Source organism: Agelaius tricolor, unplaced genomic scaffold, assembly GCF_023055355.1.
Source record: "Agelaius tricolor isolate 1412-34295 unplaced genomic scaffold, bAgeTri1.0.p SCAF_82, whole genome shotgun sequence".
Lineage (NCBI taxonomy): Eukaryota > Metazoa > Chordata > Aves > Passeriformes > Icteridae > Agelaius > Agelaius tricolor.
Genome location: NW_027269342.1, coordinates 852,926 through 879,908, shown reverse-complemented (window position 1 = coordinate 879,908; position 26,983 = coordinate 852,926). Strand labels below are relative to the sequence as shown.

At 45.7% G+C, this 26,983-nt stretch overlaps 1 protein-coding gene across 5 annotated transcripts in view; it reads left to right on the top strand.

The window, feature by feature from the left end:
* BDNF (brain derived neurotrophic factor) overlaps nt 1-26,983 on the top strand; it is a 40,656-nt gene that overhangs the window by 7,439 nt on the left and 6,234 nt on the right. The window contains exon 1 of one of the 5 annotated variants that reach the window (XM_071418305.1): nt 10,023-10,983. The exons of 2 other annotated variants lie outside the window; for them this stretch is intronic. Coding sequence is in view for 2 of the 3 variants with exons in the window: in XM_071418302.1 (XP_071274403.1) it covers nt 19,958-19,969 (12 nt within the window). In the remaining variant the exon portion in view is untranslated. Of the gene's footprint in view, nt 1-10,022; nt 10,984-11,598; nt 11,911-15,827; nt 19,970-26,983 lie in introns of those variants that run through there. 2 more of the 5 variants (XM_071418304.1, XM_071418302.1) reach the window with 2 other exon arrangements.

The following is a 26,983-nucleotide window of genomic DNA, read 5'->3' as shown; positions in this document are numbered from 1 at the left end:
CTCTATTGTTTAACAGAGTATTCAAAGAGGCTTTCAGTACTTCTGTCTAAAGCTATCCTCAATAATCTGACAATGACATTTGATAAAATATTCAGATTCAAACCCAAACAATATCATGAAAAGACAATGGATTTAATGGATTTCAGGTAAACAGGTGGCTACCAAAGGAAAGAAAAAAAAAAAAGGCAGCTGTTTTCTGACAGCAAATAGCTTTTGAAACCAAACCAACTCTACTGAGAATGAGATGAAGCAAGAGACATGAGCAGAGGTCAGGAGGCTGGAGCTGCTCATGTGTTGGTTTGCTCTGTAAAATACATGTTCACTCACGCCTGCCAAAAGTCTGTGAAACCATCTGAGAGGTATTTGGCTGAGTTTTGTGAACAGATAGCTGATAATATAGCATTGACCAGGAAAACAAAAAGACTTAGCAGTTTTTAAATGAGGCTAAATTCTAGGTTTGAAATTTTCCAGTGGATGCTGATACATCTCAAATGTTTTTTGCTACTGTACCAATCCCTTGCTGTAGCCTGAAGTGTGATAGCCTTTATTATATTGCTGAAAATTTATTGCATCAGAGAGGGAAAAAAACCTACTGTGTCTATTGGTCATCCACAGAAAGAGTGAATCTTACAGTATTTTCTATATGAATGTATTTTTGTGCCCCAAATTTGGTTTATTTACTGAGATATTTTAAGTGCTTGCAGCACATTCATCATTGATCACTGGTTTTGAACACTTTTTAAGTGACATGAATAACCTCTGTCACAGGTTTTGTTCTCATCCTCTTCTGAGGGAGCAAGTACCTAATTCTAGGATTTTCCCTAGTTTTGGTTTTTGAGGGGTTTAATTGTTGTGCATAAGTCTTTCATGAAGATTTTACTGGTAGCAAGAGGTAAAGTTTAATCCTAGTTTCACCTCTTTTCTTTCTGTGTTTGCTCCTGCACCAGTCACTCTATCCACAGGGTATTCCCCAGGCAGATCTGATTCTCTGGCCCTTCCTGCCCACCACCTGTTGTTTTCCTCTCCCAAATCCTTCACCTGGACTCAGGCAGCTGTCCAGCCATGCTCATAGCTTTTCTCACCTCTTTTTCTGAGCTCTTTTAAAGACACAAATGTCTCTGACTTCAGAAGAGCTTTTAATTCCCAGTCCACTGCCTTTGGCACCTAATAGTTATTTTTATCATCTGCTTTCCCATCAAAGTATTTCTGCAGCAGTCCCTTAAGAAAATTCTGCTGGCTCCCAAATTTTAAGGAAGCCAAAACATCTGACAAGAAGGCTAAGTCCTTAAAAAAAGACAAACCTAGGAAGTTCATTTGGAATGGCCAGAATTTCCCATTCATTTTCTGTAGGGACAAAGAGGGAAGAAATTCAGACTGATGTGAGGCGTTCACTTCAGGCCAGGAGAAAGGATGCAGAGTGCAAATTCACAGTCCCCTGATGGAAAAAGTCTCTGAAATGGCTGAGGGGTGTGATGCATCCCATGGTGGACCTTTCCAAATGCTTTTCTTTGGATGCATCAGCCTGTCCAAGAGCAGCAGGGCAGGACCAAAGCCGTGTTCCTGCTCAGCTCCTGACCCTCCAGAGGCCCTGGCAGCTGCCTGGGGCTCTCACTGGCCTCAGATCCTTCCTGCAGGGCTCCTGGGACCCCCGTGGGGCTCTGCCAGTGAGGAGCTGTGGGAAGGGCAAGCAGAAGTGATGGAGAGTGCTGGAGTCCTGGCTGGAGCACTCCCACACTAGGGGAGCAGTGCTTGGATGGAAAAGGAACAGCAGTGAGTCTTCTCTAGTGTGGAAGAGCACAGGGAGAAGGCTCTTCCCTTTGCCTTTGCCTTTGCCTTTGCCTTCCCAACAGGCAATCTGGGAATCCCTCAGCCACCTGCAGGTGTCCTGCCCCCTTTCCTTGAAGCCTTGCTGGGGGAAGCTGCCCACCTCCCTCCCAGTCCATGCTTTTCATGGGGTGTGAGGAAAGATGAATGGTCAGTCAAAAATCCATCAGCTAAATGTAGATGAAGGTCTAGTAGCAGTTTGTCAGCCCATGAGAATGAGTATTTCATCTGCTTGTCTTTCATTTGTGTCAGCACTCAGGCTGAGCTCTTTTTCCTGGGTCTCTGTAAGCCCATCAGTTCATGGAATTGACATTAATTCATGTAATTAGTGTTCCTTTCCTGCCAGGGTGAGGTTCTGGCAAAAGCACAGCAAACCCCAACTGCAAAGTGAACTGTGGTGTCAGCTACATGCTTCCCCAGCTCTGGGAGTTGGTGCAAATTTCTGGCAGCTAATGAGGTCTAAATCAAGAAACTAATCAGAAATAAGCCTGAAAATTGTACTGGCTCTTATTTACTTTCTTTTATCTTGATACAACTTCTTAAAAGAATATTTTTAACAGATCCTTTAAACATTTGTAGTAAGAGGCAATAGACAAAATGTCATAATTTCCATATGAAGGAGTGCAATTCCTATATAAAAAAGGCATTTTATCCTAATATGGTCTCAGAGTCTAAGTAACGTATTCTGTCACAAGAACTTTTGCATCAAAACAATTTTTCTGTTTCATATCCAAGAAGAAATGTTGAATATTTAAATTCCACATTCTTTTTGATCTTAATTCCCTTCACAGAAGAGCTCTTTAGGTCTCATCAATGTGCTCTAGGTGCAATATCTGAGTATATTTTTCATATTACGGGATCTAACCCAAATTAAGAAACCAAAGGGGAAGGAGCTATACATGCCTGTAGGGGAAAATGATTCTGCTTGGAGCACATAGCAGGGGAAAGCATCAAACTGTAACATAACAAAAGTCTAAAATAAGGGGTTTCATGCCTTGGTGCAAAGTCCTTGCTGAAAACCTAGCATTTGGCTCCCTTCTGATTTAAAAACTTTGCATTCCTGCTGACTTCAGTGGTGTTTATGTTCAAATAAGTAAAGGCACCATGAGGCCATATAGTACAACTGCAATTTGCAATAAATTATAGCAGATTAAACAGCCAGCTAATGAAATACAAAGAGGTGTTTAAAACACTCCCTTGTAAGCATTTACGTTTCAGATGTATAAACTATGTGAAAAATAAACATTGTCCAGAAAATAAACGTATATTATGTTGTTTATGAGTTTATACTCTAATGGCACAAGTCCTGAACCACCGAGGCCCCATTAAATGTTTTGCCAAAGCCAGGAGTAGATTTTACTTGGGTATTCTTTGAGTCATACCCAACACTAAAAATACAGGGCCTTTGAGCATCAGAATGTAGGATTGCTTCGGATTATATTCAAATGAGGTTTGTGGTGGTGGCCCTGTCTCCACTGCTGGACGTGCCCACCCCTCAAAAGCCACCCTGACCTTGTGCAGGCTGGGGCAGAGAAATCAATGTGTTTCCCCTTTTGAGAAATGGTGTGGAACGTGAGGGAAGTTATTTTAAAAATAGCTTCAAATTTGTATTGATTTTGTGGGTCGATATTTCAGGATTTCTGAATTCCCAAGTAGTCATACATCCACCTGGGCTTTGTTCCCCTCTCTCTGCATCTGGAAATGATAGTCTGAGCACATCACATGCTGTAGAGAGAGAACCAGCCACGCATCCAACTACCCCCATGCTGTGCTAGTGAGGAGGAAAAGAAGGTTTTAATAGTAGTACCAAAAACCCAGCTGTACTGGCACTATTTAAAGCAAACCTGCCATGCGAGTCAGTGAAATAATTTCACCTGGCCAGTGCAGAGTTAATGACAGCCCCTGTGCAATTCCTGCTCCTTGGAGCTGGGTGTTGCAGCGGGAGGACAGAGGAAGTGAGGACTGCACCTTCTTTGTTGCATTTTTTGTGTATTAGCACAGCCTGAGGAGTGGGGAGCACCACCCCTCTGCCATGGATGAGCAGGCCATTCCTTCATTCCTTTCACTTGGACACTTCACTTCCTTCACTCCTGGACAGACACATTGATCTCCAGAGGGGAATGCAGTAACACACAACATGCTTCCAGCCATTAAATTACCCGAGGATTAACAATCCCAAGCATTCAACACGCAGAAATTACACCACACAAATGACATGTTTCAGTCAAGGGAAACTTTTGCTTTAATGTGACTAATCCAGTACTTGTTTCTTGAGCCACAAGTCACACTGACTGGAGGAGGAGAACCTAATGGGGTCTGAGTTTCATTTTGAGGAGACTCTTTTTAATGTCTACTTCTGCATTGATAATTTTAGTTTGTAATTAACAAAAATATCTACTGTTTCGCAGATACTTCTGTCTTTAATGCTTTAGGTGGTTAACATAGAAAACGTAACATAGAAAATGTTTTGAACTCTTATGTTTTGTTTCTTAGGTGAAATAGCTCAATATGGTATTTAAAGAAAAAGTATCCTGAATTTATCTTTAAACACATCAGCTTGTTTAAAGCATTGGTGCGGCTCTGCTTTGAAAAGGGATGGAGCCAAAGTACCTTAACCCCTTCGGAAAGAGGAAGACACCCATCTAAGTGCAGCATAAAATATGTTAATCTGAAAGTCCTGGAGGGCAGGAGAGCCGGCAGAACTATTCACTGTTTACGCATGCTTTGCATTCCCAAGGATTTCTGTGTACCCAAGGAGGATCCCTCCTGCCAGCTCCTGGCAGAGTGGGACCCCGTGGGTGGTGGGCACCCCGGGACAGCCCCTGGCCCTGGTGCCAAGCTCCACCTGCACCTCCCCTTCCCTCCCCAGCTGCTCGCAGATCCCTTATCGCCCATCACCCTCGGGCAGTATCGCTGAGCTGCTGCACCTGGCCAAGGCAGAGCTTGATGCCAGAGGAGATCTTTGTGGCTTCAATTGAAATAAGCTGTAAAAGAGCATTCATAGGGCTGCGGGCCTGGGATTTTGGGGCTTGCTTATTTTTAGCACACACTCAAAACAAGCTCTCCAAAGTTATGCACTGAGCAGGGTTTGCTAAGGCATAAACCCGCTCTGATAAGATGCCTGGCTAAGTTTATAAAGCCCTTGGAATCTGATCCCTTTAAATATTAAAAATAATCCACTATATTGCATCTAACTGAAACCCACTGAATACTTAGAGGAAAGGAGAGATGAGTCAATCCCAACACCTTTCACCCACAAGTGCACCACCAGTTTTCTGATCTCCTTTAATCCTAGAGCTCCAATGGCCTGATTCGTCACAGGAGTGCATCTCTAGCCATCTAACCTTTCCACACCTGGCTCAGGTTTCCACCGTCCCAAGGAATCACACACAACCTCTTTGGGGAAGAGGGGATTTTCTTCTCCCTTCCCATGTCTGCTGCTCCCTCAGAGTGTGCATTTTTGTTGTTCTTGTCCCGTGCCCTCTTTTCTGTCTGCTGGGCTGGAGCCTTGGCTGGGCTGCTGGCAGGAGGCTCAGGCACTGCACGCCAGACACCTGGTACACTGGATACTCCTGGGCACAGCTCAGACACTTCCCTCTTTGCTCAGGTAGTGGGTGTTTAATGCCTCCAAAACAACAGCAGCAAGGCAGAGACACTCAGGAGATGAATTGCCAGCTTTAGTGAATGTCAGAGCATCAGGAAATGACAAACCAAACTTTTAATGTTTCTGCGGGGTTGGATTCATGGATTCATTCTCTCCTTACTTTTTTTTTTTTTTCTTGTTCTCACCTTTTTTTTTTTTTTCTGTGCCATCATCCCCAACATCCCCTGCACCCCAGAGTGTGGGGCAAGCCAGGTGTGGCTGAGCACTGGCCATGGAGAGGTGTCAGAAGGAAGGGTGAGTTATCCTCCTGGCTTCCCCCAGCCCTTCACAGGGGCTTTAGGAGCCCCTCTGTCCCAGCAGTGCATGGAGATCATGCCAAACCCCAAAAGAAAAGCCCAGAGGTTTGGATGGGGAGGGTTTGGTGCGTGTGTGCACGTCACTGCAGGTGGTAATTGCCACAGATCACAAGTTCTATTTCTACAACACTTCATGCCAGAGCAGAGACAGCTACCTGAGCAGTGGCGAGGAACAAACCCAGACCTGGCGTGCTCACCAAACAAGTATGTTCATGAGCAGCTTAATAGATGGATGTGTGATAGACACATGCATTTCCTTGTTGGCAAAAGGCTAATCTGCACCTACCACAGAACTCTGTCAGAGAAGTGGTTTCATGCACATAAATTGTGCTGAAATCCCTGATTAGAAGGCATGGGACGAGATTCAGGGTACAGATCCTGCCATGGGATGGAAAGCTGGCATACCTTTAGCAGACATGAGAAGAAAACAATTATTTTAATTGTTGGTTAGAGTTTTAAAATCACTTTTGCTGTAGCTGCAGGGTGACAATTCTGAGCTATTAAGTGGTATTTTCTCCAGGAAAAATGTTGTGGTTTTGGTGCCTGTGATTCAAAGAGTAGCTTTTCCTGCTTTATCCCGTGTACATGCAGCCTTCAAACCATGTCTAAGATCTTTGGGTTTGTATTCCCATCCTTGCTGTTTCACTTAATACTTTCCCTGCTAAAATGAGGCCTCTCAAGAACTGCTGTTCACTGAAGGTGAAATTATGCTTGAAATTAAGAGCAGCTACCCTGCACTACTTAAGGACTGTAAGGGTCTGTCTGCTGCTTGCAGACCAGAACAGCAGCAACTCTGTAGGCTGAACAAATGTAAACCTTGGGCTTGTGAGACCCAAGAGCCAGCAGCCCCAGGGCATTGACACAACACTGAGGGCTGGCAGGGGCTGTGCCCACAGCTTGGCCAAGCCCTGAATGCAAGGGGAAAGCTGGGCAAGTCACCCCCACCATCTTTCTCTCATCATCTCTCAAAGCCTCTAAAATAGGAAGATTTTACAAAGTTACGCAGAATTTGGCTTTGGTCCTCAAAGATGCTGAAGTTTTTCCAAGGCACTGATGTTGGTGTGGGGCATGAGGGGCTCTCTTGTGTGTGCTGCAGCCACTGAATTGTTGTAGAGCAGCATCATAGCCCTGTCATCCTACAAATGCACCATGTCTGCAACCCTGGCTGTGTATATAACTTGTGTATATAATCCACTGCAATTCTTAGCATTGCTGGAGTCGGAAAAGTTTATTTCCATGAATTTTCCATCTCTTTAATGTGAAAAAAAAATAGCAAATAAATGTAACTAGGAAACATGAATAAACATAATCAAATATAAAATGCTTGTAATGATATAAGGAATTACTTCAGCCAATTAAAATTTTAAACAGAAAAAAAAACCCTGTAGCATCAAAACCTGAGTACATCAATAGCATTGTCCTTTTTGTAATCAGGATTAGTTTGTATTTCCTGACAGCCAAGTGAGAAGAATTCCAAATTACAGCTTCTTGACCTTTTTCTCATTCAAAAACAGGCCAAGATCCTACGTGAATAAAATGGGGAGTGTAAAGACAGTCTGGGGGAGGGGAGACTCAATCACCCGCTGCCTTTTGTCTAATTATGCACCTTTTATGAATGTTACTCTTTTCAAATATTGACTTTTTTATTGCTTCTCCTACAATTGTAATGGGGGAATTTAAGAGCCCCACAAACTACTTTATCATATAATTAGTTTATCAGTAAATTTGGACCTCATACATCAATCACTATAATGCATAAACCTCCACTGAGACAGAAACCAGGTGTGCGTGCTTCTGCCTTCTTCTTTATAGTATCTACAGCATCATTAGTGCCTTTGCTAGAGTTTAAATTGAATTCAGCAAAAAGCAATGGTCTTACCCTCCTGCAAGCTATATTACTTCAGGGATAAATCAACATTTTATTGATTGACAACTCATAATCTTTCCCTGCTGCTCTTTGGAAGATGGCAAAGTAGGATTTGTGTATGCAAAAAATTATTTTAATTCATCATGAATAGAAAAAACCCTTGGTTCCAAGGTGAATGCCTAAAGTGGTCATACTGGGACAGCACCAAGAGGCTTGATACACTGAATTATCTGAAACCACCAGAAAAGGACCTGCCTGCCCTTTTCTCCCCCGTGCAATTGTGGTGTGACTTTCTTTTCAAGAGCCTCTTACACGTGACATCTGTACAATCCAAATGGGGAAAACACAGCTGGAAGACACAACAAGAGAGAACTCCTTTTGGGTCTACCCAGAAAACATCAGGATGCCTGACCTTTGCATCCTATGTGTCCCACAAATCCCAAAGGGGATGGCTCATGTGACCTCCAAATTTATAGTGCATTTCATGGACTAGGGAGTGGAGCTCCAACCAGAGCAGTGTCCCCATGTCCCCAGGACTATCAGTTGTTTCACAAACTAATACCTTGAAGACAGAATTTTTAGGGGGTTCATTCATAAAAATTCTCTTGGAAGTCAGGGTCTGATTTAACAATATGGAACCCAGCTTGCATGTGCAGCAAAAAATCCAAACAAGTCATTATTTACGCTATTTTTCATTTTCTGAGTAATCAAGCACTGGCTGGTAATAATGCTCCAAGGGCTGATTACACCAGCAAGAAACAGCAGCTCCTCTGACCACACCTCTTCCCTGGGAAAATCTCTACACTGATGCAAAAGGCAACACGTTTGTAGCAGAGAAAAGTGGGAATTTCATGGTTGCATGGAGTTAATGGTCCTCATGTTCTGAGCAGGGCTGAGCTGAAGTGCTTCCCACAGAGTGAGCACTTGTCAGGCTGTCTGTAACATGCTTCCTTTCCAAAATTAAAAAAAAAAAAAAAAAATCTGATTGCAAGCAGATTTTGTTCAGAGTATATCCCTTCTCCTTCACACCTGAGAAAAAGCCAGCAGTGTTTCTAAAGCATGATATTTGCTGCTGCTCATCTGCATGTCTGGTGTCCTAGCAGAAGAGCCTTTCCTCCAGGAATAACAAGTGTGCAGTGTATTACATTACAGCTGATTAAAGTAGCCTCTCCTGCTCCTGTTTAACTTGTCTGCTAGATCATCCAAATACTTGCACTCACCCACCACCTTATAAACACGGAATATTGGAACTGTGCTGTTTCGTGGCTGTGCAAAAGGGCTGCTGAAAACGTGCTGCCTTGGTGAAATCAGGTACCCACACTAACACAGTCACACCTGGAAAGTTAAATGGTGCTGTGGAGCAAAGGCTAACACAGGAAAATAAAATGTACACGTTAACTTTGCAAATTCCAGGTACGAGCACGGGTTTGACACGCCTCTGCAACATCCACCTGGCATTCTTGCTGGGAGTTGTAAGCTTATACTGGGCTAAGGAGTGGTTGATGTATCCCCAATGGCAGAATTTGAATAACAGAGAAATAGCAGAGCGGGACTTGGCGTGAAGAGCTACCTGGATTAGTGACTATCCATCAGCCAGCAAGGGCTGGACGTAATTCCTCAGGCCCAGGCTGTTAGTGAAGGCTTTGAAAATGTCTCCTTTCTCATAAATTGGATAGATTTGGACTGGAAAACACTGAGACAAAAAGAGGTAGAACTGTCTTCACGCTCGCTGACATTTTTAGTTCAAACACGCGAAACCAAACCCCCAAGTGCAAGAAGGATGGTGATGTGGTACTCAAGCATGATTTTTTTTTAAGTTCTTAAAGCTGCAAAGGTTATTAACCACCAGGAATCTTTCTTTTAATATATATTAAAAGCTGGATTTATATGGAAGGCCTTAGGTGTACTCGAATTTCAAACACCTGGGTTATTTTCTTTACTTTACTGATAAATGCAGGTGTTTCATAGCAAAAGCACACAGGCAATCAGACTGTCTGAGGGCAGCAATGAGTTGCACACATTTCTCCTAGGATAAATAAATTTTCACAAGTGCGTGGAGTGAATGGGCCCTTGGCATTAATTGCAAATTAGATGGCAGTCAGGCTTTGAGGCGTAGAAAAAAAATATGCGTTTTAACCAATTCGTGAAAGAGTTGCGCTAGCTTCTCCTGAAAATCAGCTGTTTCCAATTTTGCCTGGGAGGGAAGACGGAAGGGAAGAGGCGAGGCTGCCGGAGCCCATGCCAGGCGGGGGGTGAAGCCAGCTCCCCTCGCACGGCACGGCACGGCACGGCACGGCACGGTTCGCTCCAGCCGGCGGCACACGCGTGCGCTCCCGCTCGCCGCGGCCAGCCCAGCCCAGCCCAGCCCGGAGCGTGCCATCCCTCTGTCTTTACCGAGATCAAATGGAGCCGGTCAATCAGGGGATACCATTATTGCCTCCGCCATTCAATTTCCACTATCAATAATTTACTGTGCTCGCTGCACGCGCGGGAGGAGGAGGAGGAGGAGGAGGAGATGGCCAAACAGATTTTTGTCAGGGGGTACAGGATGCTCCCCGCGGGCGGCCGGCCGGGCAGAGCCGAGCCGCCCGTTCCGCCCGACATCCCCGGGCTCCGCGCTCGGCCCCGGCTCCGCCGGCGGGCGCTGATGCGACGGGCGGCCCCGCTGTCGGTCCCGGTGCCGGTGCCGGTCTCATCCCGGTCCCGGGCTGGGCAGAGCCGCCTCGGGACCGCCGGGACTGAGCTCCCGCTGGGCGCCTGCAGAAAGTCACCGGTGTAACGTTACCTGGGGCGCTCATTAATAAGCAATGCCTGTTATTATCTTGATTGCATTCTTAATAGGCGAACTACGGAGAGGTCAGCGCGGGAGCGATATTTAAATGGATTGGGCTTGCTTAATACCCGGCGGAGTAAACCAATATCCCGCCGCGGGCGGACCGGCACCCCCCCGCCCCGCTCCCCGCTCGGGAAGCGCCGGGGGAGCGGAGCGGAGCGGGGCCGGGCGGGCGGGGCGGGGGCGGTGGCGGGGCCGGGAGGCGGTGCGGAGACTCGGAGCGGGGCAGCGCGGTGCCTACGGCCGCCGCAGCCGCCGGCCGGGGGCGAAGCCGCTCGGCGAGGAGAAGGCGGCGGGGCTGGGCCGGGAGGCTCCGGCGGAGCGGCGGGAGTGTGGGATCCGGCCGCGCTGCCCTCCCGCCCCTCATAAAGCTTTGATGAGACACTTGAGACGCCGCCTGTGTTGTCGAGGCGGCGGGAGGCGGTCGGTGGGACTGGGCGCCCGGGAGAGGATGTGACTTCCCGGAGGGGACCCGGACAGGCTTTGTGTGGACGACAAGGTACGCGGCGCCCCGCCGGGAAACTTAAGGGGCCGGGAGCAGGGGGCGCGGGCGGCCGCGGAGCCGGGCGGGCGCCGGCCGGCGACAGGCGTCGGGGAGCGGTAAGGGCGGGCGAGGGCCGGCGCGCCCTGCGCCCCTTTGTTCCCGCACCTGTCGGTGCGGCCGGTGCCCGGCGGGGCTTTTGCCGGGGCGGGCGGGAGCGGGAGCGCGCTGCCGGCGGCGCGGGGCCGGCGGAGCGCGGGGCCCGGCGGCGCTTCCCCGACGGCGGCGGGCGCCCGGCGCGGGGCGCGGCGGGGCCCCTCGGGCGGTGGGGCGCGCCCCCTGGCGGCGGGAGCGCGGCGGGGCGGCGGCCCGGCCTCCTCCCTCCGTGCGCGGTGGCGGCGGCGGGGCCCGGCCGTGACGGGGCAGCGGCGGGGCCGGGGGGAGACGGCGGCATGGCCGGGGGGAGGCAGCGGCGGCGGCGGAGCCGTGACGGGGGAGCGGCGGGACCCGGCCGTGGGGCGGCAGCAGCGGCCGCGGCGGGGCGCGGCTGTGGGGCCGGAGCGGCGGGGCGCGGCTGTGGGGCCGGAGCGGCGGGGCCCGGCCGTGGGGCGGGCGGCGCGGAGCAGCCGGGGTGCGGGGAGGGCCGGGCGCCGTCAGGGAGGGGCGCGATGCACTTGTTGAAGCTGGACCGTCGCTGGAATGTGAAGCATGCCCGGCACCGTCTCCGGGAGCCGGTGCCGCGGGCGCCCGCTCCTCCGGCCGTCCCGGTGCAGCACCGCGGGCAGCCCCGGTGCCCCGGCAGCGAGGGGAAGGCAGGGCGGCGCACGGAGCCGCCGGAGGTGTCGGGGCTCGGCAAGGAGCAGCGACTGGCCTCGACCCACCGGCTGTGGATTCGTATCGGGGTCAGACACGCCCGCACCCAGGAAAAAACCCTGGGCTTAAATGGTAAATTTGTTCGGAAGAGGTTTAATTAATACTTCGGGAACCTTGGGCTGTCCCATAGATTTATTCTTTTTTTCCCCCTAGGATTAAAAGCGTGAGGTGTCTAAGCTGTGGGCCACGCTTGCTTTGCTTGGTTGTTTTTAAGAGGTGCTGTTGGTGTTTTGGTTTGTACATTCCAGTTAAGATCTGTCCTTTTCCTCTCAGTTTATTGTAGTTTGCTCTTCTGAGGTTATGCAAGATCAATAGTCATTACTTATTTATGTTTCTAGTAACACAGTTCTAATGAATGCAAAGAATCTATCGTGGCAATACATTTTTCTTCAGCCAGTATTTCTGTAATCTTTAATTCATGGTGATAAATAGATAAAATGAATTTCCTTGGTTGTCTGTAGATACGAGCAAAGGGCTGGATAATGAGCCGCCTGCTTGTGGGCAGGAGGAACTCTCACAGCACCAAGTTTTTAATGGCTTTTTGGTCACAAAAGTGAGGACTTGGCTCTGTTAACACGAGTGGCCGTCCTAAGTAAGAAGATCATCATCTTGCCCGCTCTTTTGTGTTGGGTAGCGTGTTTGTGTCAGTCGTGGGCTGTGCTTCCGAAGCTGCTCGCTGCCTGCAAGCCCTCAGGTGAGAGCTGCAGCCCAGCGGTGGCCCAGGGTTGGTGTGGGGATGGGAGGACGTCAGCAGAGGGGATGCTCTTGGCGTCAGGCTCGCTGCGGATCCCGTAGTTTGGCGTGTGAGAGGAGGCAGCAGCTGCCGGGGGATGCTGCGGCTTCCTGTGAGCGGAGTTGCAGGGCACTGCCTGTGTAAACAGAGCCGGGGAAGGGAGAAGACAGGCAGTGATGTTCTGCAGGAACGAGTGCCGTCCCTCACCTGGGTCTCAGAGCAAAGCGGCGCCTCTGTTTCAACTCTAACATATCTATTTTCTGCTGTAGTACTACCACTAATGTTCAGCTTCACTGAAGCTTGTCTGGGAAAACCCATTTGTAAGCAGTGTGCCTTCTGTTCGTGCTGCAAGTGCTCTCTGCTTTCCGGAACTGCAGGGTAGATCCTGTTGTTATGTGGCTGTGAAATCAGGGTAAACCAGGTCAGAAAGATGAAGAGCATTTCATCTGAATAAATCCAGATATAATGGTGGAGGAAGATGGGAAAGGACTTTTATCTTGGACAGAGCAGGACTAAACTGAAAAAAAGTGTAACTTCAAGCTGTTAAGCAGCAAGGCATTATGTTGTAACAGTAGTGCTTGGGAAGTACTGCAATATGCTGAAATACTACAGAATGTAGTGCACAGATGCAAAGGTTTTTAAAGGCTCGTTAATATGTGAAAAAAATATAGGGGAAAATAAGGTTCTGTGCTTTTGCTTAAAAGCTTTGTATACATGATAGTGCTGAGCTGAAAGTGGCTGCACTTAAAAAGTCCTTGCAGTAGCTGAAGCATTTGTGCAACTCTTACTCTGCTGTTGCTGTAAGGAAAACACAGAAGCTGTACATTTTGCTCAGATAAGAATTCTCTCAGGGAGTGCACATATAAAAGCAGGTCACAAGAAACTTGGAATAAGGAGACCCTCTCAACCCTCCTATGGGTAAGCACTGCATGAAGAGGAGAAACAAGTCACTCCACTGAGTGACTTGTGCAATAAGTATGGTCCTATAAAAAAAAAAAAAAGAGGAAAAAAAATGGTATTTATCATACCTGCCTTCCTGGTTTGTATAAAAGGCTGAAAAGTTCTTCTAAGAATGTGCCCCGTGCCTACACTAGAAATCTCACATGAGGCATTGTGTGAATTGTTGGAGGCTCCACTAGAGAAGGATATGTGCTTTTAATAGGTTAATTGCCAACTTGTCTTGACCTGTTTTCAAGCTTATGTTGTGAGCACTTGGTTTCTTCTAAATAGCTGAAATGCTGCTTAATTGGGAAACTCTCAATCATTTCTTAAATCAGTTCATACACTGGCATTCTTGGTAATCCTTAGTTGTAAACACCCTTTAAAAGGAAGCTTTTAAAGGCACTGAAGCTAAGCTGGTTTTGTGTGTGGCTGAAGTGAACTGTTAACCAATCACCCACTGTCTCCAGTCCCAGCAGGGAGGGCTCTGTAGCAGCCCTTGGATGCTGTGATAGCCCACGAGGAAGCAGCACAGGTGTGCACTGAGTGAACTGCCTGGTACCTGAGTTGGGATGGGGCTGGCAGGCTGTGTCCCTGTCTGTCAGCTCACAAACCTTACTTACTTTGTTCCCTTATCCATGGACCATTCACTCTTACCTTTGGCTGCAGGCTCTTGGAGGCAGAGCTAGTCTTGCCTGTCTGCTCTTTCTGGTACCCAACAAGAACTCACCAATGCTCTTGTAATACAAACAATACATAACAGATTTTGCTGTGCAACTCTGCCATGGCACCTTAAACTTGCCTGTTACCAGTTCCAGGTGCTGAGCAGTCCAGGGAGGAACACTGTTTGCAGGAGTTGTCCACGTGGAACAGGGCAAAGAGTCTCATGTGTGAAGTGTAGGTGATCTGTAGGGTCAGCCTCAGCCTTTTCTCCTTCCCAGCATTCAGGACCTCACTGTCAGGCAGCTGTGGACTGGTGGAGTTCCACTGCTGCGCCCAACAGCAACAGCGAACACAAAACTGTCTGGAATACTGGAACTGCCGTGGGCACGACTGAGCAGGCAACCAAAAATTAAGAAAAGCCAACCTCATCTCAGGTACAATATCTGCCCTTTATAACCAGTGAACAGAGCGTGGCTGGGCTGGTACTGGCCTGATGTGACTGCAATTCTCGGTAACGCTGATACCAGGGGTACTGGAATGTCTCCTTACAGCATCATTTAGGCACCATGAAGAGATCCAGCTGTCTAAAGATGAGTACCATGCCCAACCAGAGGAAGCAAAAGGAAACTTCATTTAGTGATTTTTCATGCCCTGCCGACAGCTGCCATGGGGCTGTAGCAGTTGTATACTTTCCTTGGTAAGAATATTGTATTTTTCAGAGAAGTCATTTTCTGAAACCAGTTAATTAGGACAGTTATTTCTGGCCGTGGCATTTGTAGAGAACAGAAGGCACGATTGTTCTTATATTTGTTTCTCAGAGTCCTTTGATCGACTAGAAGCTCTCAATGCTTTACGCTATAAATTACCTCAATCCTTTGGCAGTTCAGTTCTTTTCTTGTGTACTTGGTTAGGAAAATGCAGAAATCCTTGTGACTCAGCTACAGACTACTATAAATTATGAAGAAATGGGGGAGGGGGTCACATTTCACATTGGGAAAGGCAATTCTAGGAGGATGGAAGGATACTGGTTGCTAAATTTGAGATAAGCATCTTACAGTATCTCAAAATCTGAGCAGCTGCTGCCACCTAGAGATGCACGAACCACACAGGGTGCTCAGGCTGCCTCTGGCAAGGGAGCTTGCACCTTGAAAATGAGTCCATAATCCCAGCCCTTACTCCACAGTGTAGATTTAGTGTATGAGTGCAGACTTTTTTAGCCCTGTAATTGATGATCACCTGTGAATCCTGTTCTTGTGATGCAGATAGCTAAGTTTTACACAGTCTTCCTTGTGTGCCTTAAGTAGGTAAGCAAAGAAGCATCACTTTCAGACAAGCATTTGCTGATTTAATTTAGACTGCACCTAAAGAAGTATTTGCAAGTCAAATTTATAAGGGTTCGGTGCAGCTGCTGCTGAGGTGCCATAGCCTTTGTAAAGCTTACACCAGTAATGTGCAGTGTAGAATTAGGATTTAAGGATTTGAGTTCAGTTGAAGGTTGGTTTGTTCCCTATCCCATCTTTGAAGTCTACTTGCTGGGGACTGTCCTTTAGTATATATTTGCTGGAATAGAAAAAAAGTGATTTCCCCAAATGTATGAACTCAGCAGCCTTTAGACTGCTTTCACTAGACTGAGAATTTTCTCAATTTAAAAGTTAAGTATCAAAGTCAAGTTGAATATGTAGCTATTTATTACTATCTCAAATCTAACAACATGGAATGCACTAGTATCTGCCCCTTGTTTTTTTGTTTTGTACATCAAATTGCTATAGCAGTTTCTTCCTCTGCATTTGAGAGAAAAGCTGTGTTCCCTACTTAGTTTCCTGATTACAGAGGGAAACAATGAGCCTTTTTTTACCCCCTGAACTCCTAATCTCATGTTCAGTTATTTCTGTTTGACTCTTAGAGACACAGTATGTTTTGGAGCTTTTATAACTGTTAGCTCTCAGCTATCAAATGCCTCCTGGAATAAGCAAACCAACATAATTAAACCTGGAGCTGATGAAATCATCTCAAAGAGCCCCGAAAATGCAACCCACTAGTTAATTGCATGTACTGTGTTACTTCCCAGGTGATGATTTTTTACATTTCTTAAGATATTTGAAGTCTGTCAGTGGGACTGGGATAGGAGCTTAATCCAAAGCTTCTGAGGGAACAGAATTCTCCTGTGGGAAACTGTGATGCAGGGATATTTGCCACGAGTCAGGAGGCAACTGCAAACTGCTTATAGCATATCAGGGTGTGTGAGAGTTGTAATAGCAAACTAGGTTTGAAAAACTGTTCTTGGCCTGCTGGAGTTCCACATCAGCCTCAACCTTTCCGGTATGTGCACCGAGTTACGAGTAGGCTTTGCATGAATGCAGGAGGAATCTGGGAAAAAATGGAACTAGGCAAAACCTTGAGCAAAATGCTGTTCTATGCTCTTTATTAATTCAGCATGTAAAAGACTCAACCCAGAATCCTTTACTATATATCTTTTAAAAGTGAGTTAAGCTTAATCTTGTGTGCATATTGTGCCTTATCTAATGTGATCTAAATCCTGGGGTTTTTTTTTAACTGCTCCTGGAGAAATGCTGTTTCATATCTATCAAGAAATTAAAGGTTCTGATCTCTGGATTCCTTAGTCATTCACTTTTTAAGCCATTCACTTTTTAAGCTTGGTGCAACATCTTGTATATTCATATGGTTTCGTTTATCCATCTTTACACTGGCCATGGTGCTCTAGTAGAGCATTCAGTACATGATACACTGAGAAGAAAAGAAATGTAAACTTTGTTGAAAAGCTGGGTTAGTAAAGCCAACCTCTCCCCTTAGTCACAGCTCTCAGTGCAGCCCAGGAGTGTTGTGGGCACACAGTTTGTGGTGACTGGGAGTGGGGCTGTGGCCCAGCCTCATCCCCAGTGGCTCCAGCTGTGCAGGACAGGTGAGCAGCACTGACAGCAATGAGCCATGGGGTGCCCAGGGGTGCTGAGCAATCCCCAAAGGGAGCAGAGGGCACACAGGTGGAATCCATGCAGGATCAAGAGTATAAAAGGTTGTACTGAGGAGCAATGAAGAGCAGATGGCTGAGGCCTTCTTTGCTGTTGGTTGTGGCTCCACTGTGTTTCCAACACAGAGGCGTGTGGATGCTGTTGGGGTGAGTGACAGGATTTGTTTTGAAGTATTTCTAGGTAATTCTGCCTGCTGGCTGCCTCCATTAAGACTTGGATCTTCTCTTGCTATTTACATTCCTTCTGAGTTGATAATCCAGTTTGACTGAGCCGTAAATGCTGAGAGAGAAATGCTGTTTGATAGAATTTGTACTGAGAAAGCCAGTGTGAGGAGGAAGCAAATTCAATAACAAGTTGGAGCTGGCAAGAGTGACTTAACCAGAACCTGTGCCAGGAAACTGTGGTGAACTATGAATGTCCTTCTGAACACCATGACCACCCTTTAGCTTTTATGATGGGTTGAACCTCCACTAGAAATAAACGCATCTGAAGTTGTGCATTTTTGTTTTTCCAGATACAAACACTACCATTTATGTCAATGTCATGGTTTTTTTGTTGCTGTTGTCAGCTTATGTCTTGTAGACTGGTGAAGGATTGTTTTTATTTTATGGGAGGCAAGAAAGGATGCTTCACGTGTCATTACAGCCACAGAGTATTTACTGGGGTGGCATTGGCAAATGGATGCCAGTGAAATGGTGCAAAGAGAAGGAGCAGGTGCTTCTTTACAACTTCCACAGACATACAGAGTTTTTGACTAGCAAGAGATGTCTGGAAATGAGCTTTCCCGTTAAAGGCTAATGATTGGCACATGAATTTAAAACAAGGAATGAAGGTGCCTTCATTGAAAGACTGATTTTAGTCCTTTGTCTCTCTTGATCTTGCACTAATGATAAATTTCTGCTGTTCCCTGTGCAAAACTTTTTTGCCATTGCAATTGCAAAAGTAGGAGCAGTGTCACCAATGAACAAGGTCATTGCAAAAGAATGAGTGAATTCCACATGCCTTCATTAAAAAAAAACAGAAATAATGTTTAAGAATAAGTTAGTTAGACGTCTAAGCCTCCAAGAAGTCTGCCTTTGAGAGTGACAAACCTGTAGGCAGCATCTTGAAGTCCATAAACTTCAAGCATGGAGTCATACCACCTATTTCCTAATCAATTTTGTCCAACTTGGAAATGGTTGTATATTTTTATCCTGCTCTGATTCCTGTGACGGTTACAGAATTTACAGACTCTTTCGCTTGGAAATACTGTAAATCATTTTCCCTGCCTTTAGCTAATGGAAGGACAGGTATGCAGTGAGACTAGAAAACACAATAAATAACTTCCATGTCTACTTTGAATTAAACACTTTAGAGCAAGTCTTCAGTTGCAAAGCCCCACCAGACAGACCTTTTAGTATTCAAATTGTGCTCACTAGAAAATGGCTGCAGGGGAACTGCTGATACTCTGCATATTTTGTAATTTGTCATGATCAGGCGTACCTCAAAACATGACCTGTAGTTTTTTTAAGGACTTTTTTTAAGCATTGAGCCATTGGTATTTTAACATAAAGCTGGTTCTGTGGATGTGCATTGGGGATGAAGATAACTGGAACTCAGTCATCTTTTTTCCTTTTAGTGCTTTGATGATGATGGTGCTGCTACCTCTATTACAAGTAGGCATAACCTTGCTGTTCTCCATTTTATCTAAATTAAGGATGACCCTTGGTCCTTGCAAAGCTGCCTGGTTTGTGTTTGTAGGGCTGGTAAATACTTGCTTGTGCAGTAGTACTTCTTTATGGGAATTGGTCTTCCCCAAATTTCATAACAAGTTTGCTGCAGGTAAAAGCAGTCTGTGGTCTGGATGAGATAGGAACTTGTGTGGCATTTCAAATCTAACTTAGAGGTTTTAACGGTGAAGAATATTTGTATCTTAAGACTATTTTCGTTTTCCTTGTTGCTCTTTGTTATGTAGTGCTTGAGCCCACAAATTGGAAGCATGAGGCTAAAAGCTGAAAAATGCAAGCAGAAACAAAAAGCCATATGGCAATAGCAGGAGTTTCTGCCACCCCACCTTAGGCTCGTGACAACATGCCCTAGAGTTAACCTACAGTCAGGAGCTAATAATGACACAGATGGAAGTGAGCTAGCATATGTATTCCAAGTAATACCCCTCAGGTTTTAATCAGCATCTTTCTGTGTCAGGCATCTAAATTGCCGTGGAGAGATTAGCAAAATATGCCTGTGGTACGCATGGTAAAGGCAGCTTTGTGTAGTGGCTGAATTGAGGGGTTGTGAGCAAGAGCTCCCCTGTTCTCCTCTGGTTCAGCAGTGACTTGCTGCAATCTGGGGTAAAATGTTTAAAATACTTGTGGGCTTTAGGCTGCCCAGAGGGAAAACACCATTTCTGATGTGGTTCCTTCTCACCTAAGGATGTTGGGATTCAGTGTTTGCAAAGCACTTTGGAGGCTTTGATAGCACGTTCTCCAAAAAGTGTTGTACAATTGGAGAGTCACAACAGAGAGTCACAACACACAACTTAAGTACCAGATTTCTTAGCTTTGGCAACCTCTTTGCCTCTCTGTAACTACTAATTATCTCTTGTGTGACATTTTTGCTTTTGATTTTGAATAGGACGGTGACTTTTACAGCTATTCTGTTATGTTGTGGAGATGTTTGGGAGAGCGAGAATACTTGGCTGTTTCCAAGACTAATTGTGTAATTTGATGTTTCTTGCTTTAACTTTCTCTTTCCTCCCCCACCCCCAGCTATTAGAAGAGAAGCTGTCCTTCCCTGCAGCATAGTGGGATCTGCTTACATGAAGGGACAGGTATTGAAGTTTTTCTAGAGACGTGTTTATTTAAAGACTGAAATCTCATATACAAACCTACCCTTTGGAGCTTAAGGGCTCTTACAGTGAGAACAGTGCTTTGCTGGCAGCAAAGCCACTTTGTTCAGTGGGGGGTTGTGCATGAAATGGGACGCCCAAGTGAGGAACATTAGGTGGTGCTGGGCTGGATTTTGCATACTTCTCTTTATAGACATGTCCAGGCTGTTTATGTGCTTATATCATTGAGGGAAGAGAAGAGCTAGCCTGCACACCTAGAAAGGATTTTTCCTTTCTCTATAAACTGTATTACCAAGTATCCATGTATCCCTCAGGAGTCCTGAGGAAGCTGCTTTGCTGGAACCTGTCACATTTTGTTCTGATACAGCTATTAGCTGTAGTTTAGGTTGTGACCCCATCTGATTTTCTGGCCACATAAATACTGGTCACCTTTGCAACTGATACAAGTCTATGAATGAAACACTGTGGATTTATACCAGGCAGGGACTGTGTCCACTAGAATTAGGTCCACTGGAACTTAGTCCTTCAAGGAGCTTCCATAATTTTTGTGGATATAATTCCCCATGATGCCACAATCTGGTATGTCTGGTGGCAAGTGTGAAAAGTCAGGAACCATGTAACCTCATTTTTAATTAGGAAAGGGAAGGTTCCAGTGTCTGTGTAATTCACAGAAATCACAGTGTAACACTCCTTGGTGAAAGAAATTATACCATTTAACAGCTGGGAGAATGCAGGGGTTGGATAAATTAATTTTTCCTGTAAGACTGCAGGGAGGGGCTTCTTTTCTCTATGTTCCATTAAATGTTTGTACCTTGAGCAGTACAGCTAATGAAGATTGTTTTCAAACCCTTGCATCTTTGCCAGATGTACCCTCCTCACTCCTTCTAGGGATTCCAAACCCTTTCCCTCAGTGGAGCTTGTGAAATCAAAGGGAAAATACAGTGTACACTGGTGTTTGCCCAAGGATGGAGGAAGACAAGAGCTTGTTTGGGTCACTCTCAGGTGCTGGCATGCTGGTTTTACAGCATGACCCTGTGTATCCCTCTGCTGAATCTGGCTGAAGTTGGCCCCCAGATTTTTAAAATAGATTAGGATAGAGCACCAGCCATAGGAACTGCAAGAGTCTTGTTTCAACATGAAACCACCTAGAAGGTGAGGGAAAAAAAGCTGAAAACTGTAATGCTTTGAAATCTGTGGGAACCTGTATTGTCAGTGTAAAATATCATTGGTGAAACTGCACTGCCAAAGTGTTTTCAGTGCAGTTATGTTAACATAGTGACATAATTTTCCTGTAGTGTTATCTCCCAAGATAAAGCTGTTGTCACAGCAAGACACAGGCAGGGCTGGCTGCCCAGTGCAGCGGATTCCCAATAAGCAAATCCTTCCATCCTTGTACAAGTCCTCGTTATTCTGTTAGCATTGATTGAGGTGAAATCTGAAATCTGCAAACCTACAGATTCCTCCTTCTGCTGTGGTTCTGCTCCATGTAACTTTGGACTTGAATACTGCCAGGAAGTGCTGTGGTACCTCAGAGTAAGCTTTTCTTCCTTGCCCTGTGTATGGAAATTATTTCCATGGGGATGCTCTGCTGACAGCTGGACTGAGCATGTGTCAAGAAAATCCACACACAAGGGCAGACAGCCAAAAGATGACTGAAACTCCACTAGCAAATGCAGGAGGACTGTTAATACCTGTCAGGGCTCTCACAACAAGCAGTTCTGGTTGCTGGTTCCTGCACATCACAGTGTACAGCTGCATTTCAAGTACTGGCTATGGCTAAAAGCGAGGCATTGTCTCACAGCGGTGCCACACGCAGTCAGGGTCTCTGCAAGGTAAGAGTCCTGCAACAAGCAGGAATAGCCCTTGCTATCCTCTCCTCACCCTGGTGAAAGCACTGCCTGCCCAAACCACTGGTAACTGCTCCATCTGATCATCATGCTTTTTAACCATTTCTTTTCCTTGGCAAGTCTTCACTTTCGTTCCTGTTGGGTGCCTAATGTTCTGTAGGTCCTAGGAAGCTGCCACTTGCAGCAGAACTGATGCCTGTGTGGGATGCTTCACATGCTGTTCAATAGTTTGTAGGCACTCTGAGATCCAAGCTCAACTGGTGCAGGAACTCCTGGGTTGTTCCAGGATGCTGGGCACATGTCACTGTTCAAGGGATCCAACTTGTGCTAGATTGCACAACATGGTCTGTTCTGTTCCTGCTTCTGGGTGCCAATTATCCTTGACTCCTCTGTGAGCTTCATGTGTGTACTTGGCAGAATAGCTTAGTCCTGTGATGATTCAGTGCAGTGTTTCATACCAAAGGGCCCTAGTGAAACAGAAGGCAAACTACAGATGCTGCTCAAAGGTCTGAGGTTCTGCCTTAATGCTCTTTTGCACACAGGTTGAATTAGCATTTTCTAAAGCTCCAGTGGCTATTGAAGCAAATGATTTCAGAGAACTGTAATTATCTGCCCCCATGGAGGGGGCATCTTGGCATAGAGTAATTACTTAATGGATTGGTTTCATGGGGGAGTGGGAGGGGAGTATGTGCCCTATTCTATAGGTGAACCTTCCTTTCACAGAGATTGCTTTCATGTTACTTCTGAATGACCACAGTAATGGCGTGAACATACCTTGATGTGTACTCTAAAGAGATAAATGCAGATTTCTGAAGTCAGTTTTGAAATTGGGATTTGCTACTGCACGGGTTTTGGGCTTAGAGTATCATCCCTACTGTACAGTATTTGTGACATAGGAATAGAAGTGCAGCATGTTATTCTACCCATGGTACTCTGAAAAGCAGAAATGAACCTCTTGGTAGTGTTTAAATTTGTGGAGGACATTTCAGTGAATACCTTGGGATTTCAACGTGAAATTTTGGCCGAAAAATGTTGTGGTGAAGCACATTGTGTTTGATGGGAATGGTGGCACACACAGAGGCTCCTTTGGGAGCTGAGTTTCTTTGAGTACAGCTGGAATCACAGCTCCCCCGTGGTTTGAGTGCCCCAAGTGAGGTAGGCTGCATGAACAGCCCCAAAGGCAGTAAGTGTGTCACTGGATCAATCATGAGCTCCCATTGTCACAGCATTAAAAAAGTGCACATCTCTTCTAAAGATATCTCTCTGAAAATGTATGATACCATCTGTGAACCTGGTCTGTTTCTTCACTTGTGCACACTGTCAAAACTCATCCTTCCTGTTTACTGGTATGGGCAGACTGGGTCTGAGTGTGTCCAACAGAGATCCTGCTGGGAGCACCACCTCGCAGTCCTGCACTTAGCCAATTTAAATGCAATTAGGTGTGTTTGCAATGAATCTGCTCTGCACTCATTAAAGCAGCTGAATTCTCACTCAGTGAGTGTTTGAGGCCTGCTTGAGTGTCTAGGAAGGAAGGTATGAGCAAAGTCTGTAGGAAACTCTGATACGTGGCTCTGTGAAGGATCAGGACTGTGATGTCATGGCATTATTATTTTGCCATTATTTTCTTTGGGTGCTTTCTCACCTCTGGTTGTCAGAAGCTGATTCCTGTATGTACTGAGGAGAAAGTCCAACAAAACCTTGGAACCCCACAAAAAATGTCGTGTATTCCTTTAGACAGATGCAGTTTTCCAGAGCCAATGTAGACATTGCTTGAGTTTCTTTGGTCTCACAAGCTGTACCACAGACAATATTTAGCAACATACGATGAAAGTCAATTTCTCATGCTAAAAGTTCTAGTTAAAGTTAACACTGCTTGTAAATTTGCTTGCTGTTTATCTTGGACTTCAAAATACTTCACAGTGTCTGCTATCTCTGGCATTAAGACTAAGTAAATTTCATTACCTCAGGGAAAACCAACATGGGAATAAAAGTAAAATAGGTTTATTCTTCCTGACAAGAAGCACCAACTTAGAAGAATACAAATTGGATATGGTGTGCATGTATATGTATTGGGGGGTGGGTGCTTTATTTGCAGTAATAAAATGTAATTACATACTTTGCTGCATAAATAGCCTTGAGGATGAGTAGAGTGTGTCAGACATCCAGTTATGCATGTGATAAAGGTTAATACTATTTGTTCTCAGTACATTTAGTCTTTGCAAATCATGTGCTGACATGCATCCTATTTTGATATCCGTTCACACACTCTGGTAATGATGCATAAAGCAGGAACTCATGCCTGTGGCATTCAGTAGGGTTTAGTAAATTGAACTTTTGTGTAAAGATCTTAGAAAATGGCAAGGCACAAAACGAATGTCACTTGCTGCTAATTTTATCTTCCTTCACGCACTCCTTTCTGGAGATTAAAGCATGAATCTATTCACTACTGAAAGTTATTTCAACTCACGTGGCACATATTGGGATCCAGGAAAGCAAGGACATGTTCACAGCTATTCCTTAGGTCCCTCTGCTGGAAATATAACCTGTTAAGCTGGTGGATTTTTGCTTAAAAGACCTAAAATTAATGAAATAATTAACTGATGAATCTTCATTAAATACAAATACTGAAATAAATAGTACAGCAAGGTAATTGACTGCATATGTAAAGCAGCTGTAGCTAATTGACGTGACCTTCATTTAATGAGCCTGCTTCCCATTAGTGGAGATGCCTGCCACAATTCCATGTCCTTACTGTAGCTGTAACTGTTGGACTTTATTGGGCTGTGAAGTAGGTCACATCTTCCTGAGATCCACTCCAGTGGGTGGCCTCTTTTCATGGCTCCAGCTTCACTGGAGTGCTGTGTGAAAGCTGAGGGGACATTCTTGAGGCCATGAGAATGGACAGTGTTCCCAAAGCTGGTCTCAAATGTGATTTCTGATGGGCACACCTCATGTCCCGGGGGAGCAGCTTGAGGCTCTCAGGGAGGCTGCTGTGTGTCTATGTTGTACATGTTCGTGGGTGTTCAGTGCCTGGGACAACAGCTGGACCAAGATCTCCTCTCCTAGAGAGGTCTGCAATCTTTGATGGCCTGAGGTGTGGCTGAACAGGAGCACAGAAGGGTTGCAGCATTTACTTGTTGTTTCTAGAAGGTGTGGTGTAGAGACCTGAACCTCCTACACCTGAGAAGGGAGGGAAAATGAGTGATGTTGTAACATCAGTGATTTTTTTTTTTTTTTTTTTTTTATTGTGTGTTTGTGGGTGCACATCTTTCTACAAGAAGTCATGGCTACACTGTTAGTCTGGCATGCAGACTAGATGCCCTCAGAACGTGCATTATCAGCCAGGTTGCTCCAGTGGTGAGCCTCTGTGGGGAATAGTGAAATAGTGGCTCAGTCTGCCAGCACAGGCTGAGGCATGGATGTGCACAGAAATGCTGGGGCATCTCCATGCAAGGCCTCTCACTGCTGGCTGTGCCCAGTGATCAATACCTCTCTTGGTAGTAGCAGGCTGGGAAAATAGGAAAATAGTTTTCTCCCATGTTCCCAGCCCAGTTCCCCTTCCCACGGGGTGGCACAGTGACTGGCTCATCATCAGAAGGATGTGCACAATATGTTAATGTTTGGGGTTTACAAGACACTTGAGGTAACAGGACAGGCATTATCTTTAATCTTTGCAATATAGTGAAGGTTTGGTGGTTGGAGAACAGAGAGGAAAAGGACTGGAAGCTGCCATCCAAAGTGTTCCAGTGACCTTATTGATGCTGCATTGGGATAATAGTATTGCCTCATTAAGAAAGAGATGAACCATGCTGTTGTGGTTTGATGCTGGCTAAATGCCAGGCACCCAGGGAAGAACTCTTCAGCCATTCTCCTCTGCTACAGTTGAGCAGAGGAGGGGGAAAGGAAACACAAAGGGGCTCATGAGTTGAGGTAAGGATTGGGAAGAAATACTTGAAGGGCAAAATAAGCTGAAAAATTAAAAGGTATTTTAAAAAATCACTTCTGTGGCTGGCTTATTCTCTCATCAAAAAATCAAGCCAGGTAAAACCAGCACACCTGCTTTTGTGTGTCAGTTCAACAATAGCTGAAAGGTTGTGGGATTCTATCTGTGACATGAGATATCTTATTCTGCTACAGCATGTTGAACTAGTTGATATTTATAAACTGCTAATACAAATTGCTATGGTCTCTAAAATGAAGATATTTCCCAGGTGATAAAATACTACACCCTTGTATTAAATCACTTGATACAATTTTGCTGCCAAAGATAAGGACTCTGTATAGTGCTCAAGTTGCTGTCAAGATAGAGAGAAGAATGTTTTTACATCCTGCTTCTGGAGTTCAGCTTAGTCTGGGGCTCACTTGCAGAGCAGTAGATGCTTGATCTGTGGTTTCTTGCTGGCAATATTCCTTTATCTGTGCTGCTAAAGCTTAGTTTGACATGCTCTTCTACAGATTTAAATGGGAGGAAGGGGTTTGGCTTTTAAGCAGTGTATCATCAGGATGTTATGTGGGTTATGCCTGTCTAAAAACTGTTGTTTTTCAGAGTCTAGTTGTGCACAGTTTCTTGCAGCTTGTTGTGAGTGAAGCTGCCCAGCCTCTGTTCTGTTCTCTCCCTGTTCTGTGTGAGGTGAGCAGCCCAGTGACAGGGGTGAAGGATGTGGCCTGCTCCAGGGTTCTTCTCTCCTTTGTTCACTTGTCTAGCTTGAAAAGCACAGAGCAGCTCCAGCTGGTGTGCTTACCTGATGGGGCAAACTTCTCCCTGCTCTGTGCTTGTTTGGTGCCCCTTGTGCCCTCTCTCTTGTGCCCTACATGCTCAGAGAGACTCTGTCCCACAGAGTCAGGAACTGGCCAGGACCTCTGGGCACTGCTTCCATAAAAAGAACAGGAACTTGGTTAGGAGCCAGACGATCTGTTTTCTGTTCATTGCTCTGGTGGCCACAGAGTGTGATGTGTGTGTTTGGGGTTCTTTTCATTTTAAACAGTTCTCTGAAGAGAGAGTGTATAAATATTATTTTTCTGTTCCACTGGCTCTGCATTTGTATGTTAGCTGAGCCACCCATCTTCAAGACAAGAAGAGTTGTTTTGTCTCTCATTTGGTAGAGGAAGACTAGCAATCTTTTTCCTTCTTTTGTAAATCACCTCTGTA